Source organism: Mya arenaria, chromosome 7 (genome assembly GCF_026914265.1).
Source record: "Mya arenaria isolate MELC-2E11 chromosome 7, ASM2691426v1".
NCBI classification, from domain to species: domain Eukaryota; kingdom Metazoa; phylum Mollusca; class Bivalvia; order Myida; family Myidae; genus Mya; species Mya arenaria.
Window position 1 is genome coordinate 28,798,696 of NC_069128.1, and position 16,618 is coordinate 28,815,313.

Below are 16,618 nucleotides of genomic sequence, written 5' to 3' on the forward strand. Positions count from 1 at the left end.
TGACTATTTTCATTCGGAAACACATTTATCATGTACAATAAAATAATTAAGTTTGTGAAAGTGAACCATATGAATGCTTTTCATTGGAATACATTTTTTGGGAGTTAAGGAGTAATGAAAATACCACAGGCGTGTCTATTAAGGCAATGCACTTTTAATAGGACATTTTTGGTATTCAGCAATCAGTTATGGTCAAAGGGAAATAACTTCAATATGACAACAATTTAGTTATGACTTGGTTACACTAGGGTACCATGTTTCAATTGAATAGTTTTTTTTAGTTCTTGCCAAATATTGTGCAATTGACGAGTATGACACAAAGGCTATGACAATACCATCAACTTCTTTCCTAAGGTCGCAACAGCAGGTTAATTTCTATTTGAACTTGATAACTTTGATCATTTCATTTACACGGGCCAGATGACTTTGGTCTACTAACTGAAAGAGTATAGTTGTCCGCCTCAAACAAATAAAATATTGTACTGCCTAAGAATGGTCAGCAAACTACACAACTATCCCAACAATCATGAAAAAAGAAAAACATAACTGGTAAATATTCAAACCTATCAATTTTAATGTAAAATTATTTAACCACAACTTTTCAGTTTGTTATTATTTCATCTTCAGGACCCCGTTCCACACAGATGTGTATAGATCCCATAGCTGGTCAGCAAACATTTGTGGCCGTAAAAAATGGATCTTCTATCCGCCTGGTAAGTACACAAATGTGGAATTGTTCTTAGCTCTGTTAAAATGAACAACATTGTTAACTCCAATGTTGTTAACTTTCAATCTTTATTGCTATGGAACTTTAATGGGTACACAGGTCTGCAGTATGAGCATTAAAGGGGATGTACTCCGTAAGATGAAATAGCGAAAAAGAAAGAAAATTGATGAAAACTTGGTATCAGTTTACAATTAATTTATTTTTCGCAGTTTTTTGGTATTTTTCCATGAAAAAAGATTACAAGGTATATCTACCTAGTAGAATCCATTCCTTATGCGCGATTGGCTAGTCGATGTCATCACGTTCTATTACCAAGTTAGGTATATAGCTGAAATATTCCAACTGTTGAGAGTAAGCCTTCGTAGCACAGTGGATACAACACTGGAATGCAATTTTGGCGACCCTGGTTCGAACCCGCCCGCCAACTTGATTTTTATTTTGACTATTCGAAGAATAAGGAGAGCTATACTACTCACCCTGGTATCGGCGTCGGCGTCAGCGTTGTTGTCACACCTTGGTTAAGGTTTTGAATGTAAGCACCTTTAGTCATTATCTCAGTAAATACATCAGTTATTGCATTGAAACTTTGGATATGTATTCCCAACTATCTTACATACTAAATAATGAAGTTAGATAACAATTATTTAAATATAATGCAAATAATAGGCCTTTATTATTCGACTTAGAAATTCTGGTTGAGGTTTTGCGTGTAAGCACACATATAGGTTAATATCTCAGCAACTACATGAGGTATTGCATTGATACTTGATACAATGGTACTCAACCATCCAACCTACTAAATTAACCAAGTTAGATAACTCTAGATTGCATTTAATGCAAATAATTGCCCTTTATTATTCGACTTGGAAATTCTGGTTAAAGTTTTGCGTGTAAGCACACATAGGTTAATATCTCAGCAACTACTTGAGGTATTGCATTGAGACTTTATACAATGGTAGTCAACCATCCAACCTACTTAATTAACCAAGTTAGATTACTCTAGTTTGCATTTAATGCGAAATAATTGCCGTTTATTATTCGACTTAGAAATTCTGGTTAAGGTTTTGCATGTAACCACATTTAAGTCAATATCTCAGCAAATATATCATGTATTGCATCGAAACATTAGATATGTGTTCCCAGATAACACTTTTTTTTAATATAATGCAAATAATGGGCCTTTATTATTTGACTTAGAAATTCTGGTTAAGGTTTTGCATGTAAGCACACATAGGTTAATATCTCAGCAATTACTTGATGGATTGAATTGAGACTTTATACAATGGTACTCAACCATCCAATCTACTTAAATAACCAAGTAAGATAACTCCAGTTTGCATTAAATTAAAATAATTGCCCCTTTTTAATTTGACATAGAAATTCTGGTTAAGGTTTTGCATGTAACCACTTTTAAGTCAATACCTCAGCGAATACATCATGTATTGCATTGAAACTTTACACACAGGAATCCCATCTATTTAACCTTCTTATTTAATCAAGTAAGATAACTCTATCTTTTATAATATATAATTTTTGCCCCTTTATTATGCGACTTAGAAATTCTGGTTAAGGTCTTGCATGTTAGCACACATAGGATAATATCTCAGCAACTATTTGATGTATTGCATTGAGACTTTATACAATGGGATTCAACCACTCAACTTAATTGAATAACCAAGTTAGATAACGTGTTATTTGCAAATAATGGCCCTTTATTATTAGACTTAGAAATTCTTGTTACAGTTTTGCATGTAACCACATTTATGTTAATATCTCAGCACACCATGTATTGCATTGAAATCTAATCTAATAGTGATCCATTCATGTTTCGCCAAAACTTTTCAATCCTTACATTGAAAAGCGGTGGAATAGTCGATCGCGCTGTCTCTGTGACAGCTCTTGTTTTTTTACAATTTGGTATTTTTTTTTTACAATTATGATACCAAAGAGTAAACCATTTCTATTTAAAAAGGAAATAGCCAAATTCCTGGCAAAGAACCTATTTAAAAAAGGAAATAGTCAAATTCCTTGCAAAGAATCTATTTAAAAAGGAAATAACCAAATTCCTGGCAAAGAATCTATATAAAAAGGAAATAGTCAAATTCCTGGCAAAGAATCTATATGAAAAGGAAATAGCCATATTTCAGGTAAAGAATCTATTTAAAAAGGAAATAGCCTAATTTTAACAACAACAACAGTATTAGAACATCTAGCATGCATTTAAGATTTAATTTTAAACAATGTTTTGTTGTGTGCAATTAATGTTTGCCGATAAAGTCATGTAATTAAAATCTTGATGCATATTTTAAACATTTTTATGCCTGACAATATGGATTTGTACATATTTCTTTTCCTAAAACTGTGCAATGGGACAAAAGTAATGGGAGAATATTTATTTTTCCCGAAAGGTGCGAAAAAGTTAATACAGGATACATGGAGGGTCTGTCACAAAGTGTTTAATACAAAAATTTTAAGTCAGGAAATTTGTTATTAAGCAAGGCTTTGGCGAGATAGTTGACATATTTCCCGAATAATATGAGTAAATTCAATTGTTATGTAATGACAAGTGTCAGATCCTTTTTATCACATGCCTTGACCAGTAAAAAAATAAATGAATATACTTGTTTCACTTGCGATGCATCTTTATGATGTCATTTTTTGTTTAAAAACAGAATGGTTTTTTTTATGAGATCAACTACTTCTACTGATGTACTGGCAATTACATCCAAGGTTTTATTACGATGGAAAATGTCCAAGGAGTTCTTAGTGACAATCATCCTGTGCTTGGTTTTATAGCATAGGGAAGAAAAATATGTTAAGTGAAAAAAACTCCAATATCTGGTTGAAAAATGTTTGAAATATATTATATCAACATTCTATTTAGGGGACTTTTAATAAATCATACCTACAGTTTCGATGTGTTACCATCGTGTTCGTGGTTTGTCTAAAACACATGTATAAAATCCCTTATGCAATAAGAAAGAACATGAACACATATATTCAATGGTTAAACAGTCGCTTAAGAAAAATGAAATATAAAATATCACCACTTACCCCCTTTAAAGTTTGGATGAAACTAGCAATTATTTTTATTAGCCTTTCATATAATGATGTTGAATCATGTATATAAAAATCTTGCTACTAATTTTAGTCTTGCTAACATTTTACTTTTATTTATAACAGGCTGTGAACAGAGTCTCAAGGACAGGCGTGGAAATCTAGTGTATGACATCACCAGCCGTGACCTTGACAATGTGACCTTGTACCCACATGCTCGTGAGGTCAAAGGTCAACAGCTGCAGGTCATTCAAGATCAAGGTCAAATCATATTTGTACCAAGTGGTTGGCATCACCAGGTGTTTAATTTGGTAGGTTAACTATTTTAAGTTTGCCTCTTCCCATCAAATATAGTTCTCTGTAACACAGTTTAATGTACATGTAGGTCTCAAAATAGCCTGATCATTGTCATTTCTATATAGACTGTTGTATGGTGGGAAACTTTCACACACACACATACATACATACATACATACATATGAAGTTCTTATAATCCTATGAAGTCTTTCTAGTTGAGTTTTGATGAAGAAATTTGTTTAATTTTTTAAATATTTTTCTAAAAACATACACACATGTAGGGCAATGTTTATAACTTTGACAATAATGATTATGGAGTTTCGCAGCATTTAAACTGTCAAAACTACAACACAAATGTTGGCGTGAGTATTAATTCTTTAGCTGGTAAATGAAATTATGTGACCTTGAAGGCAAAAAGCTAGTCTGTGTGATAACTAGACAATGCCTGCACCCATGGCCCTCAAACTTGACGTTTAGATTGGGGTGACATGTAGGTGACCCCTATGGATTTTGAGTTCATAGAGTTAAAGGTCCAGGTCACAACTTATAGGTCATTAAAATTTATGTCATATTTATTTATTCCCTGCTTCTTAGAGGACACATATTTATCTGCAAATATCATGCACCATCGGTACATGATTATAAACTGTACCTACTATCCTCACACTTTGAATGGTCATAATCTTAAGACTGCCTCAAAGCATGTGAGCTTGGTTTGTGGTCACCAAGCTGTACAAGTGGGTTTGCTCCGAGTACCCCTGTTTCCTCAACAACCCAAGTCCATAATCTTGCCAATGAGGGTGATAAGTATAATGTTTAATAAGTAAGTTTTAAATAAAAAGATGATCATTTTCTTACGCACATGCTCATATTGTTAATTTCAAACCACAACATTTTACCATTTCTGTGTCCAGGCAGCATATATGTGGTGTCCATAATCACTGTGATAGGTTTAGTTTAGAACTATTTCCTCAGTTTTAATTATTCTCTTATTTATATAGGAGGACACGATCTCTATCAACCACAACTGGCTGAATGGCTCTAACGTTGACCTATGTTGGCGCCACCTACAGGCCAGCCTAGGTGATGTTCAACGGGAGATAGCAGACTGTCGAGATATGGACAACTGGGAACAACATTGCCAGGTATTTAACTGTGAAACACTCAAGCAATATAAGGTTCAGTTGTTCAGGACATTGTTAAATTTAACAACGTAGTTAATGTCATTGTTGTTAACTATCAAATTGTTAACAGCTCTGGATGTTTAAAGAATGCACATAATTTGAGGGGTGAATGCGAAAAGGTACTAAATGACATTAAATGAAAAAGAAGATATAACCATTTTCGCTTTCACCCCCTTATGATCTGCATTATTTCTAACAAAATTTGAGAAAACTGTTCCAGCTGTTCTTGTTTATATTTTAAATGTGAGCACATTATCATATATGTGTAAAAGTTAACAACGACGACGTTTATCACGTTGTTAGATTTAAGGAAGTTCTGATCAATTGGCCCTTGATGTAGCCTACAGAAGTAAATAGCAGGGCTGTCCCTCAGGTCAAGGGGAATGGAGCCAGGGCCCCTCAAAACTGTAATTTAGCAAGAAAAGGGGAATTTATCACTAATACTTGTTCTCAGCTTGTAAAAGAAAGAATAAAAGGAATTGAAAGCTGTGTCATATAAACAATAACAATTACAGTACAAATAGGAGGAGAAAAATGCAAATATCTTGGATATACTTTTTGTCCAATTTTGATTACTGGTAATGATTTTTCTTCATAAAAAGGATAACCTAAGTTTGTCACAAAGTTGGGGAAAGAATTTTGTTTCTAAGATGGTGAATGGGCCTGAATTTTGGACCATAAAATCACCAGAACAACAGTCATGAAAGTAACAAACTAACAATGTAACAGGTACAAATTGTCTTTTTATGGAAAAATGTGTGCAGTTGTGAACCTTGGGCATCTTAAAGTTCAGTTGGCATAGATAAAATAATTTGAGTCAATATATGTATAATTTGAGTCAATATATATGTAATTTGGGTAATTCACACCAATGGTAGGAAAATAAAATGCCTGTCTGTTCCAGACACACTTTTTGTGTCGTGGCGACATATTTAGGGGTTAATTTTGGCGTTGGCGGCAGCATTGGCGGTGGTGGTTGCTTCCTGTTTTCACTTGTCCCGGGCATATCTTGTACATATATATATATATATATATAACTTGAAATTTTATATGTAGATTGATCTTATTGTGGGCAAGTGCAGTACACAAAAACTGTTACTCTTGCTTCCATATTTTCAGAGTTATTGCCCTTTGTTAGTTTTCATGCTTAAAGTTTGTCTGGGGCATATCTTAGAATATAAGTGTATCAACTTGAAACACCATATGTAGATAGATCTCATTGAGGGCAAGTGCTGTGCACAAGAACCATAACTCTTGCTTCCATATTTTTAGAGTCATTGCCCTTTGTTAATTTTCGTTGTCAATTATTGTTCGGCTTAACGTTGTTACCTTCAGTTCAAATGTCACCTACACTTTGCAACATCATTGTCTATAAATGAATAAAATACCAATCTTAAGCTATAATTTGACTATGATATTTTATAGAAATCGACTTAAGTTAAGAAATGACTTAAGATGCTTGAGGAATACCAAGGGCCCCATTTCGAAAAGATATCTTAGTCGTTAACCTTATACTACTTAAGAGTGCTCAGGTTCAAGTGTGGAGGTTTGGGAAGGATCTATGCGATTAATCTCTTTATGATATTTTTTATTGAAAAGCAGCCTATGCCGAAAAAGGAGTCATGCCTAGGAAGTTACAATCTTCAGCCTTATCATCTTTATTGAAACAGAGCCCTGGTCTGCGGGAGTAGAATTTTGACCTTGAAATTAAAGCTCTTGTTTATCATCCTTGCCTCTGAGCGGTTGTGTTTAGCATTGAATGCTACAAATACAGCATGAAAGGAAGCCTCTTTAAAAACCCTTCCATATATTGTTCTTATGATGACATTTTTATTTGAATACAGGGGGCTTTAGTATACAGTTAGATTCTATAACCTAACAGTATTTTATAACAGTTTTGCTTATGCCATTTATGAAAAAAAACAATGATGAGATATTGGCAATAGGAAAGTTAAATGTTTTTGTTTACTTCCGGAAAAGTTGAAAAAGTGTACTAAAAGTAAAAGTAAGAAAGATGTCATTTTAACTAAACAATCTCTGGTAGTGTTGTGCCGATGATTGATTAAAATCGGCAATTTATGGGAAAGGCCTACGTCGGCAACAATCAATTGTGAAATTTGACGAATTGATTATAGAAGGGACGTAACCGATACCGACTGTGTTGAAATGTTGAGGTGTTACTATGTTAAGTTATCTAGTCATATTCTTATCAAGGCAGTAAGTAACTACAGTACCTTATTTCAAATTTTTCTTTGTAATTTAACTACTAAAGGATTGGTTCTCAACTTCTCATGTTTGTGGTTCATAAGTGATTTTTAAAACATGAAACCATTCTTCTTTCCATGTAAGAATTTAGAACTCACAGTTTTCTGATTGAAATAGTTTTTGTAAGACATATAGAATATTTAACTTCTTGTTCGTTGTTCCTGTTCCTGTTACTGACTGATTATTGAAAAGAAATTCTTTGTGTATATTTTACACATGTTTCTAAATGTAAGACAAAAATTAGACCCTGTGGTCTCATTTTTCTGTAATAGTAACTTGTTAACACTAAAAGATTGTTGCATTGTGAATAAATAATGTAATTTATACAGAGAAATTTATAGACAATATTGTAAGGGAAAATTGGTGCTTTAACTGGTGCATGCACTGTATCTGTATGCCTTAAATATGATGACCAAATATAATTTAATAATAATAAATCTATTAATAATTGATCATCGATCAGTTTCATAAACCAATTATTGAAAGTAATTTTTCTGTCCAATTCCCAACACTTATCTCTGGTGCATATTGTAATTTGACAAGGATGCATTGGGTTACATAACGAACTTGAATTAAACAAATAATATGTCCATAAGAGTCAAAACACATTTTTCCAAGTTATGAATCTGGGAATTTTTCAATCAACAATTATAAAAGAAAAGGAAATGAGACAACAAGGTATTCTATTCAAGTTATACTGATTATTTTTGGATGTGCTTGTTGGCAGTTTTACTTAAAACTCTGATTCAACTCATTCAATTCACTTCATAGTTCACCTATGCTACAGATAAGGGTTGTTATGGGTGTAAATACACTTTAAAAATCGGCCATTACGACATGAAATCAGACAGCTGTTTGTACCAGTTTGATTAGAAAAGAATAATAAGGCGTAATGTTCTTCCGAGTATTTTTGACTGTTTTTACGCTAGCCGTTTTGACTCATTGTTGACCTGAGCTTGTTAAAAGCGATTCACTATCCTACGCTACGCAATAGCGTTTTTTAATCGAGTCTATTCTGTGTAAATCAATTCACACAAAATTGAAATGTTGCTCATCAGATTAATTATGTCTCCCCCTCTCTGGGGGAGACATATTGTTTTTGCCCTGTCCGTCAGTCCGGTAGTCCGTCAGTCGGTCAGTCCGTCCGTACGTCACACTTCGTTTCCGATCGATAACTGGAAAACCGCATGACCTAGGATCACCAAACTTGGTAGGGAGGTTGGTCGTGAGGTGTAGAGGATCCCTATTGTTTTTGGGGTCACTAGGTCAAAGGTCAAGGTCGTGGCGACCCCCAATATAAAAAAACATTTCTGCTCAAAATCTTGAGAACGGTTTGACCTAGGTTCACCAAACTTGGTAGGGAGGTTGGTCATGAAATGTAGAAGATCCCTATTGTTTTTGGGGTCACTAGGTCAAAGGTCAAGGTCGCGGCGACCCCCAATGTAAAAAACATTTCCGCTCAATATCTTGAGAATGGTTTGACCTAGGTTCACCAAACTTGGTAGGGAGGTTGATCATGAGGTTTAGAAAACTCCTATATTTTGGGGGGTCACAAGGTCAAAGGTCAACGTCGCTGTGACCTCTAATGTAAAAAAATATTTCCGTGCAATATCAGGAGAATGCTTTGATCTAGGTTCACCAAACTTTGAAGTGAGGTTGGTCATGATGTCTAGATGATCCCAATTGTTTTGGGGGTAACAAGGTCAATAGTCAAGGTCGTGGTGACCTTCCATGTAAAAATCATTTGCGTGTAATATCTTTATGTCTCCCCCATTCATGGGGAGACATATTGTTTTTGCCCTGTCCGTCAGTCAGTCCATCAGTCTGTCAGTCAGTCAGTCAGTACGTCACACTTCGTTTCCGCCCAATAACTATAGAACTCTTAGAACCAGGAACTTCATACTTGGTATGCTAGTTGGTCATGACTAGTAGATGACCCCTATTGAATTTGGGGTCACTAGGTCAAAGATCAGGGTCAACGTGACCTTGAGGTGAAGAAACGGTTTCCACTCAATAACTAAAGATCCTTTGGGTCCAGGAACTTCATACTTGGTATGCTAGTTGTTCATGACTATTAGATGACTCCTATTGATTTTGAGATCAAAAGGTCAAAGGTCAAGGTTACCTTCAGGTAAAAAATGTTATGTTGGCAGTGACCTTAAGCTTAAAAATGGTTTCTGCTCAATAACTAAAGAAAGCTTGTACCCAGGAACTTCATAGTTGTTCATGACTAGTAGATGACTCCTATTGATTTTGAGATCAGTAGGTCAATGGTCAAGGTCACCGTGACCTTGAGGTGAAGAAACTGTTTCCGCTCAATAACTAGAGAACGCTTGCAACCAGGAATTTCATACTTGGTATGCTAGTTGGTCATGACTAGAAGATGACCCATATTGATTTTGAGATCACTAGGTCAAAGGTCAAGGTTGCCATGACCTTGAAGTGAAGAAAAAGTTCCGCTCAATAACTAAAGATCCTTTGGTTTCAGGAACTTCATACTTGGTAAGCTAGTTGTTCATGACTAGAAGATGACCCCTATTGATTTTCAGATCAAAAGGTCAAAGGTCAAGGTTACCTTCAGGTAAAAAATGATACGTTGGCGGTGACCTTAAGCTTAAAAATGGTTTCTGCTCAATAACTTAAGAACGCTTGTACCCAGGAACTTCATTCTTGGTACGCTAGTCGGTCATGACTAGTAGATGACCCCTATTGATTTTGAGATCAGTAGGTCAAAGGTCAAGGTTGCCATGACCTTGAGTTGAAGAAATGGTTACCGCTCAGTAACTAAAGAACACTTGCACCCAAGAACTTAATACTTGGTATGCAAGTTGGTTATGTAGATGATCCCTATTGATGTTGTGATCAGTAGGTAAAAGGTCATGGTCACGATGACTGTGAGCTGAAAAATGGTTTCCGATCAATAATTGAATAACGCTTGCGCCCAGGAACTTCATACAATGCAAACTTCGTTTACATTTTCCATGATTAATCAACAACACTTTCTTCTCTTCACTATTTAATATAATCGAATAAACCAAACTTCACTGTTGGTTTGTCTCCAGTCCAAAGTTACAAATTTCATGTCCATCATTTATTTTTTCTCAGCTACGACCACACAATAGGGGAGACAAGCGCTTTTTCAAAAAAGCAATCTCTAGTTAGGTCTCGTAATTTGCTGAGCAACATAACAATTTGTGTAAGTTCTTACATATGTGCTATAAAAGTTCATTTAATAAAATAATTCATTGATATTTATTTCTCCCCCATTCATGGTGAGACACATTGTTTTTGTCCTGCCCGTCAGTCCGTCCGTAAGTCAGTACGTCATACTTTTTTTCCGCTCAATAAAGAACGCTGGAACCCAGGAACTTCCTACTAGGTATGCTAGTTGGTCATGCCTATTAGATGACCGCTTTTGATTTTGAGATCAGTAGGTCAAAGGTCAAGGATGCAGTGACCTTGAGGTGAAGACACGGTTACCGCTCAGTAACTTAAGAACGCTTGCACCCAGGAACTTAATACTTTGTATGCAAGTTGGTCATGTAGATGATTCTTAATGATTTTGTGATTAGTTGGTCAAAGGTCAATGTCATGATGACCTTGATGTGAAAAATTGTTTCAATAATTGAATAACGGTTGCACCCAAGAACTTCATACAATACAAACTTTGTTTACATTTTCCAAGATTAATCAACAACACTTTTTTGTCTTCACTATTTACTTTGGTTGGATAAACCAAAGTTCACTGTTTGTTCGTCACCAGTCTAAAATGACAAATTTCATGTCCATCATTCATTTTTTCTCAGCTATGACCACACAGTAGGGGAGACAAGCGATTTTTCCAAAAAGCTATCTCTAGCTTTGTTTTTGCTTTTTTTTTGCAACTGGGCTTTTCCTTTATTATGCATTGTATTATTGCCATATGTCTTAAAAAATGATACCCACTTACATGACATGCTTTCATTCTTACTATTGTGATTTTTTCAGGTGATTCTGAATGCCAGTGCTGGGATAGACTACAAGACCTTTATCAGACTTTTGAAGACAGTAGCAGCCAACAGACTGCACAAGTTACAGTCCATTGGGAAATCAACACATTATTCTCCCATTGAAAATTACGTTCATGAGGTATTTCACCAACAAAACTGTACACGATTCAGTGATGGCTGTATATCATGCAGTGAAAATAAACTTGAAAAATTCACTCCAGATATAAAAAGCCAAAAGCCAAGTGCTTATGGTGATACCCTATTCCAGGTAGATTTACAGAACTTTGCCGCCAACTATGCAGTGCAATCTCGAGATAGAAAAATGTGCTCTTGTGAAAATCTAGATGTTAAAGACCATAGATGTGCATATGGTGATATCCTAGTACAACTGAATTTGTCAAACTGTTCCTCATTCAGCGAAAATAAATCAACTGACAAACAACAGTGCTCTTGTGAAAATACTGATCCAGTGCCAGAATACCAAAGATGTGCTAAAAGTGATCCCCAAAATCTACAGAACTGTAAGACATATAGTGGAAAGACATGCAAACATTATTCTTGTGAAAAGTTCCAGCCAAGTGCAAAGTGCCAAGCATGTGACAAAACAACAGGTATTGAAGATTTTGAAGAAATACAAGTAAGTGGTAGTAGAAATTGCTTAGTTGAAAAAAGCTGTACTCCACTGAATGGATATGATTTGACTGTAGTTGTGTGTGAATCTGAGAGCATTAGAAAGATTCCTAGTATGCCTAAGGTTCTTGACAAATGTCATAGTTTTGTAGAATGTGTTAGCTGCAAAGCTGTATTACATACTACTGTTTTTGATGGTGAATGGTTTATAACGTTTGATCTGCATAGAATTAATGAAATTTGTGTTGATATAGCAAATGATAGTGATTATAAGAAATTGCCTTTTAACTGTAAAGACAGTGTTGAAAACGTGTTAAAAATGTTAGATGGATTTTGTTAAAAACAACAACATCTTCAGTTTCTACTTTTTAATTATTTTTGTTATTTCTTTTGGCTCAACTGTTTTCACAATGCAGAGCATATATTGTATTTGTCCTTATGCTCACCTTTTGAGCTACTGTTTGTTAATGACCATTTTTTGTAGTAAGATTATGTACTACATGGTAACTTATGTGCCATTGTTGTCATGTTTTGCTCATTGCAAGGAACCAGATGTTGCCCATGACATGGGTATACATATCCAATTTGACAATAGCAGTCATCTACATTACTCTTTTGGATGACTAAGCACAATTTTATAGAATTCTGCTTGCCATAACATTTTTTAACAACTCCTGCACAGAATTTAAATTTGAGCAAGCCCGGAAAGCTTTTTTCTAATACGGGGCTTGCTGGGTTGTGCTAATTTTGACCATTGTAATAGACCAATTTCCAGGTAGGCCTTTATCCCTGTCATGTATTTCTCCCGTGATGAAATTAACCGTGAACATAAGACAAGCATTCCAATATATATGCTTTTCTCAGCTCTTTTTTGATAAAAACAAATTGATTCATAGTTGTCTGCACAAGGAGACCATCCACTTAAAGGGATTATAGCAGGTATGTTATTGCATTTATGTACATACATATACAATAAATACATATACTATTGTTTTTATAGGGGGTTAAGCTCAGCGCTCTTGTGATAGAATAAACATGCAGGTAGCTAGCTTTTAGTTGTAGCTTACATGTAGTTAAAGTTTCCCATTGAAGTAGTCTTCCCAATATTTTTTTACATGTTTCATTGATAATTCTAAGGTATAACATGTAAACGGTGGCCTAAATTACTTTTTGTTCTTATTTCACTAGCCTATGTATGATATAGGCACTTATCCTACCGTTTCTATTGTATGTTAACCCTTACAAAAGACACATGATAGGATATGTTTTGCTGGCACATTGTCATTATTACTTACCGTTGTTGATATAGTTGTAACTGACATTGTCATTATTAGTTACCGTTGTTGATATAGCAGTAACTCTCTCACATAGCTCTATCACCTCTTTATTGAGGCCCTCATTAGTGAGATCTTGCCCATACATACTATTAACGAGGGTAGCCCATCAATGAGGGTAAGCGACTATGTTGACAACCGAAACAGCGTTGTTTAAACACGGAGTACATTTTCTCACCTATTTCTTTTGCGTAATAACAGTCCAAATAAGACTGCAGTAATGAGTTTTTTTAACTTAAAAGTGTGGAACATTTATGACTTCTCATGTCTACATCTAGAGATGAAATTGTCTCGTCCTACGCCAGTCAGTTTCATATAATGCATTAAAATCGTAAAAATGTTTCTCGTGCCCAATAAGATAACGTCGCTCACATTCCATTTGTTGATTTTAACGCCGCAAGCAAAACATTCCACCATGTCTCCTTCTCTGATGTAAAAGAATCCCGTTCCTGCCTATTCATTTTTATCCTGTTTCATTTGTTTTGGCCATTATTCAAATATACTTTAACGATCCTCATACTTGCAATGCTGGTGGCAGTGTAGTCTACGTCCGAAAAGTCATGTTTCACTGGCATTCATGGTGGACAACACTGATAATCAACACGTTTACCATTGTTGAAAGTCTTAGTATGAAGCTGGATTGCACTTGAAGCATTTACAGTCAGATATTTGATTACGAGCCTCTTTTGGAACAAAGAAGTCGCCGATAACTTCAATGTTGATTTTTGTTTTGTTGGGAATGCTGCGTAGGCTCTAACTTCTCCTTGTTCTCGCCGTTTCATCTAATAATGTTTCACCAAAATCCCAATATTAATTAATGCCGGGAAGACCTAGGACATTTTGCGAGAATACTTTCTTCCAGCACATTTTCAGTCGTATTCTAAAATTTTATTGAGTGGTTGATTTTAATATGGTCCTGCTCGGGACATCGTTTATCTTAGAGGTTTGGTTTTTTGGAATAGCATCAGATAACACTGAACTCTCGATACGCTTTCTCGATGGAGAACTTTATTTTTTTTCGGTGAATCAGGGTTTTGAAAATGTCTTTTGGTAAATAGCGATGTCTACTTCTTATATGATGAGAAACGTAAAATTTGGTCATCTACGCATAACACAGGGTAATGAGCTACTGATCATGCAACTCGTGAAACAAAGTGTCAGCAGACTTGAATACCATTACATACTCCCTCTCGATCTGTAGAACCTCTATGAGAAAAGAAAGGTGATTTGAACAGTGATTTGTTTGGCAGACAAAGTTGCCAGGATTGCTTCAGCTTCAACCCTTTTTTTTTGTAGATGCACTTACATTTTTGTCCTTCAAAACATTTTCTACAATGCCTGTTTGTGCGCCTGCCCCCTCTGAATCTTTTTTTACTCCAACAGACTGCGAATGTTCTACTTTAATATGGCACATCTCTGCTTCATATAATTTAGCCAATACAATTCAGATCTTTTTTATTGGAACTTGGCGCTTCATGAAGATTTCAAGAATACAAACATTTTCTTAATTTGGTAACTAGTTTTTGATGGAACCTCTGAGCAAGACCATACTTTGTTTTGTACGCAGCTGTCCGCAATTCAACTTGATCTCTAACAGTCCTTTCGGAACTTGCGATAGAGTTTTTGCAAGAAAGACCAGCTTAGTGAACATGATAAAGGCCTCCATACTCTGCAAAAACAGCAAGTATGGTTGAAACGAATGTGCTCAATTCCAACGAAAATGGATAGCACCTTACGTTTATGTGTCCTTATTTTTAGTATGCTTGAATGAAAACAACAAACTAATTTATGTTCGTATGATTATATACATTTATCAAGATGTACAAAAAAACTGATTTATCTAGCATCGATGATAGTTTAGTGTTTTTTTTTGTAAAATAATTGAATGCTGTCTAATTCAAATAAACTAAGTGTTAAAACGTATAACACAATACTTATAATAGCTTTATATATAAAGTTTTCTTAAAGTTTCAAATCCAGTAGAAACAAAATGTAGTATTTTCATGATTGTTCTGCAAGGCCTAGAGCCGCTAGAATGTGGCTAATTTGGTATTGCTAAATCATGAAGTGCGCCTGGTCTAGAGTGGGCGCTTCTTAGAAGAAGTGGTTTAAGGTTAAATAACTGATATTTGTTTTAAGGAACATCATAACAAACCTGATATAACAAAAGTTAATGCCACGACAAAAATGTAGATGGGAAAATATAACAGATTACCTTATAATGATTTTTAAACATCGTCCTACTTTTAAATGAGTTAAAATACGATACATATTGTAGCGATGAATAGGATGGTTATGAAATTTAGTCGTATTTTGTGACCAATTTTACCACGTATAATGATCTGCACTACGTCTTTAGCGTTATGATGTCACAGATTTTTATAAATGGGCGACTTAATTTGCATACTTGTGAAATATTTATCCAAGAATATCATTTCACCAGAGTTGTAATAAGTACATTGAATGAGAAAAATGGACGAGAGTTATGTAAGAAGATGAGTCAAGCATGATATCATTGCAACGCGAAAGCAATTGTATAAGCCAATATACTGATAAAACCATAGCCAAATCTACAGATCTAGCTTTAACATCGATGTCAATATATCTTAAACCATCTAAAGAAAAACTGACGAAACACTCCGCATTTGAAGCTATACATTTTAGCCTGCGGTCTTTGAAGTCACCCAAATGTTCGCATAGAATATGTACATCAAAATTTCTGAAATTATGAAATATCACTGGAATGAACTTTGCCTGCTTACAGCTTAAATTGCACGCGTTACAGGCCGGACCAATTATCTTTCCCGTGAGATGGTTATGTTGTCTGACTATCCTGTTATAGTTCTTATCATACATCGTAAAGCGTTGTTTACAGAGGCAACAATGGGTGGCGATTTCGATGAGATTGTCATGTTCCTCCGTTATCTGCATGGGTTCAGCCGTGGATAGAATATCTTGTATACTATCTTGTTCTCGAAGCAAATGTTCTATTAATTGTTTTCCGGCGTCTTCACCTCTATAAATCAAGGAGGGTTTCGTGTATTGTTCGTCTTCGCATACAACTTTATATCCAAACCCGCACTCTTCCAAGTTTGGTTGTAGGTGTGGTGGCTGACTGTTTTGGGTTTGGAGCGC

At 35.1% G+C, this 16,618-nt stretch overlaps 1 protein-coding gene across 6 annotated transcripts in view; it reads left to right on the plus strand.

The window, feature by feature from the left end:
- Window positions 1-14,632, plus strand: part of LOC128240105 (2-oxoglutarate and iron-dependent oxygenase JMJD4-like) — a 30,081-nt gene extending 15,449 nt beyond the window's left edge. For all 6 annotated transcript variants that reach the window (XM_052956606.1, XM_052956609.1, XM_052956605.1 and 3 more), the window contains 4 exons: window positions 628-713; window positions 3,911-4,095; window positions 5,083-5,226; window positions 11,518-14,632. In XM_052956606.1, coding sequence (XP_052812566.1) covers window positions 628-713; window positions 3,911-4,095; window positions 5,083-5,226; window positions 11,518-12,489 — 1,387 coding nt within the window. In that variant the 3' untranslated portion in view covers window positions 12,490-14,632. The remainder of the gene's footprint in view (window positions 1-627; window positions 714-3,910; window positions 4,096-5,082; window positions 5,227-11,517) is intronic.
- Window positions 14,633-16,618: the final 1,986 nt, after the last annotated feature.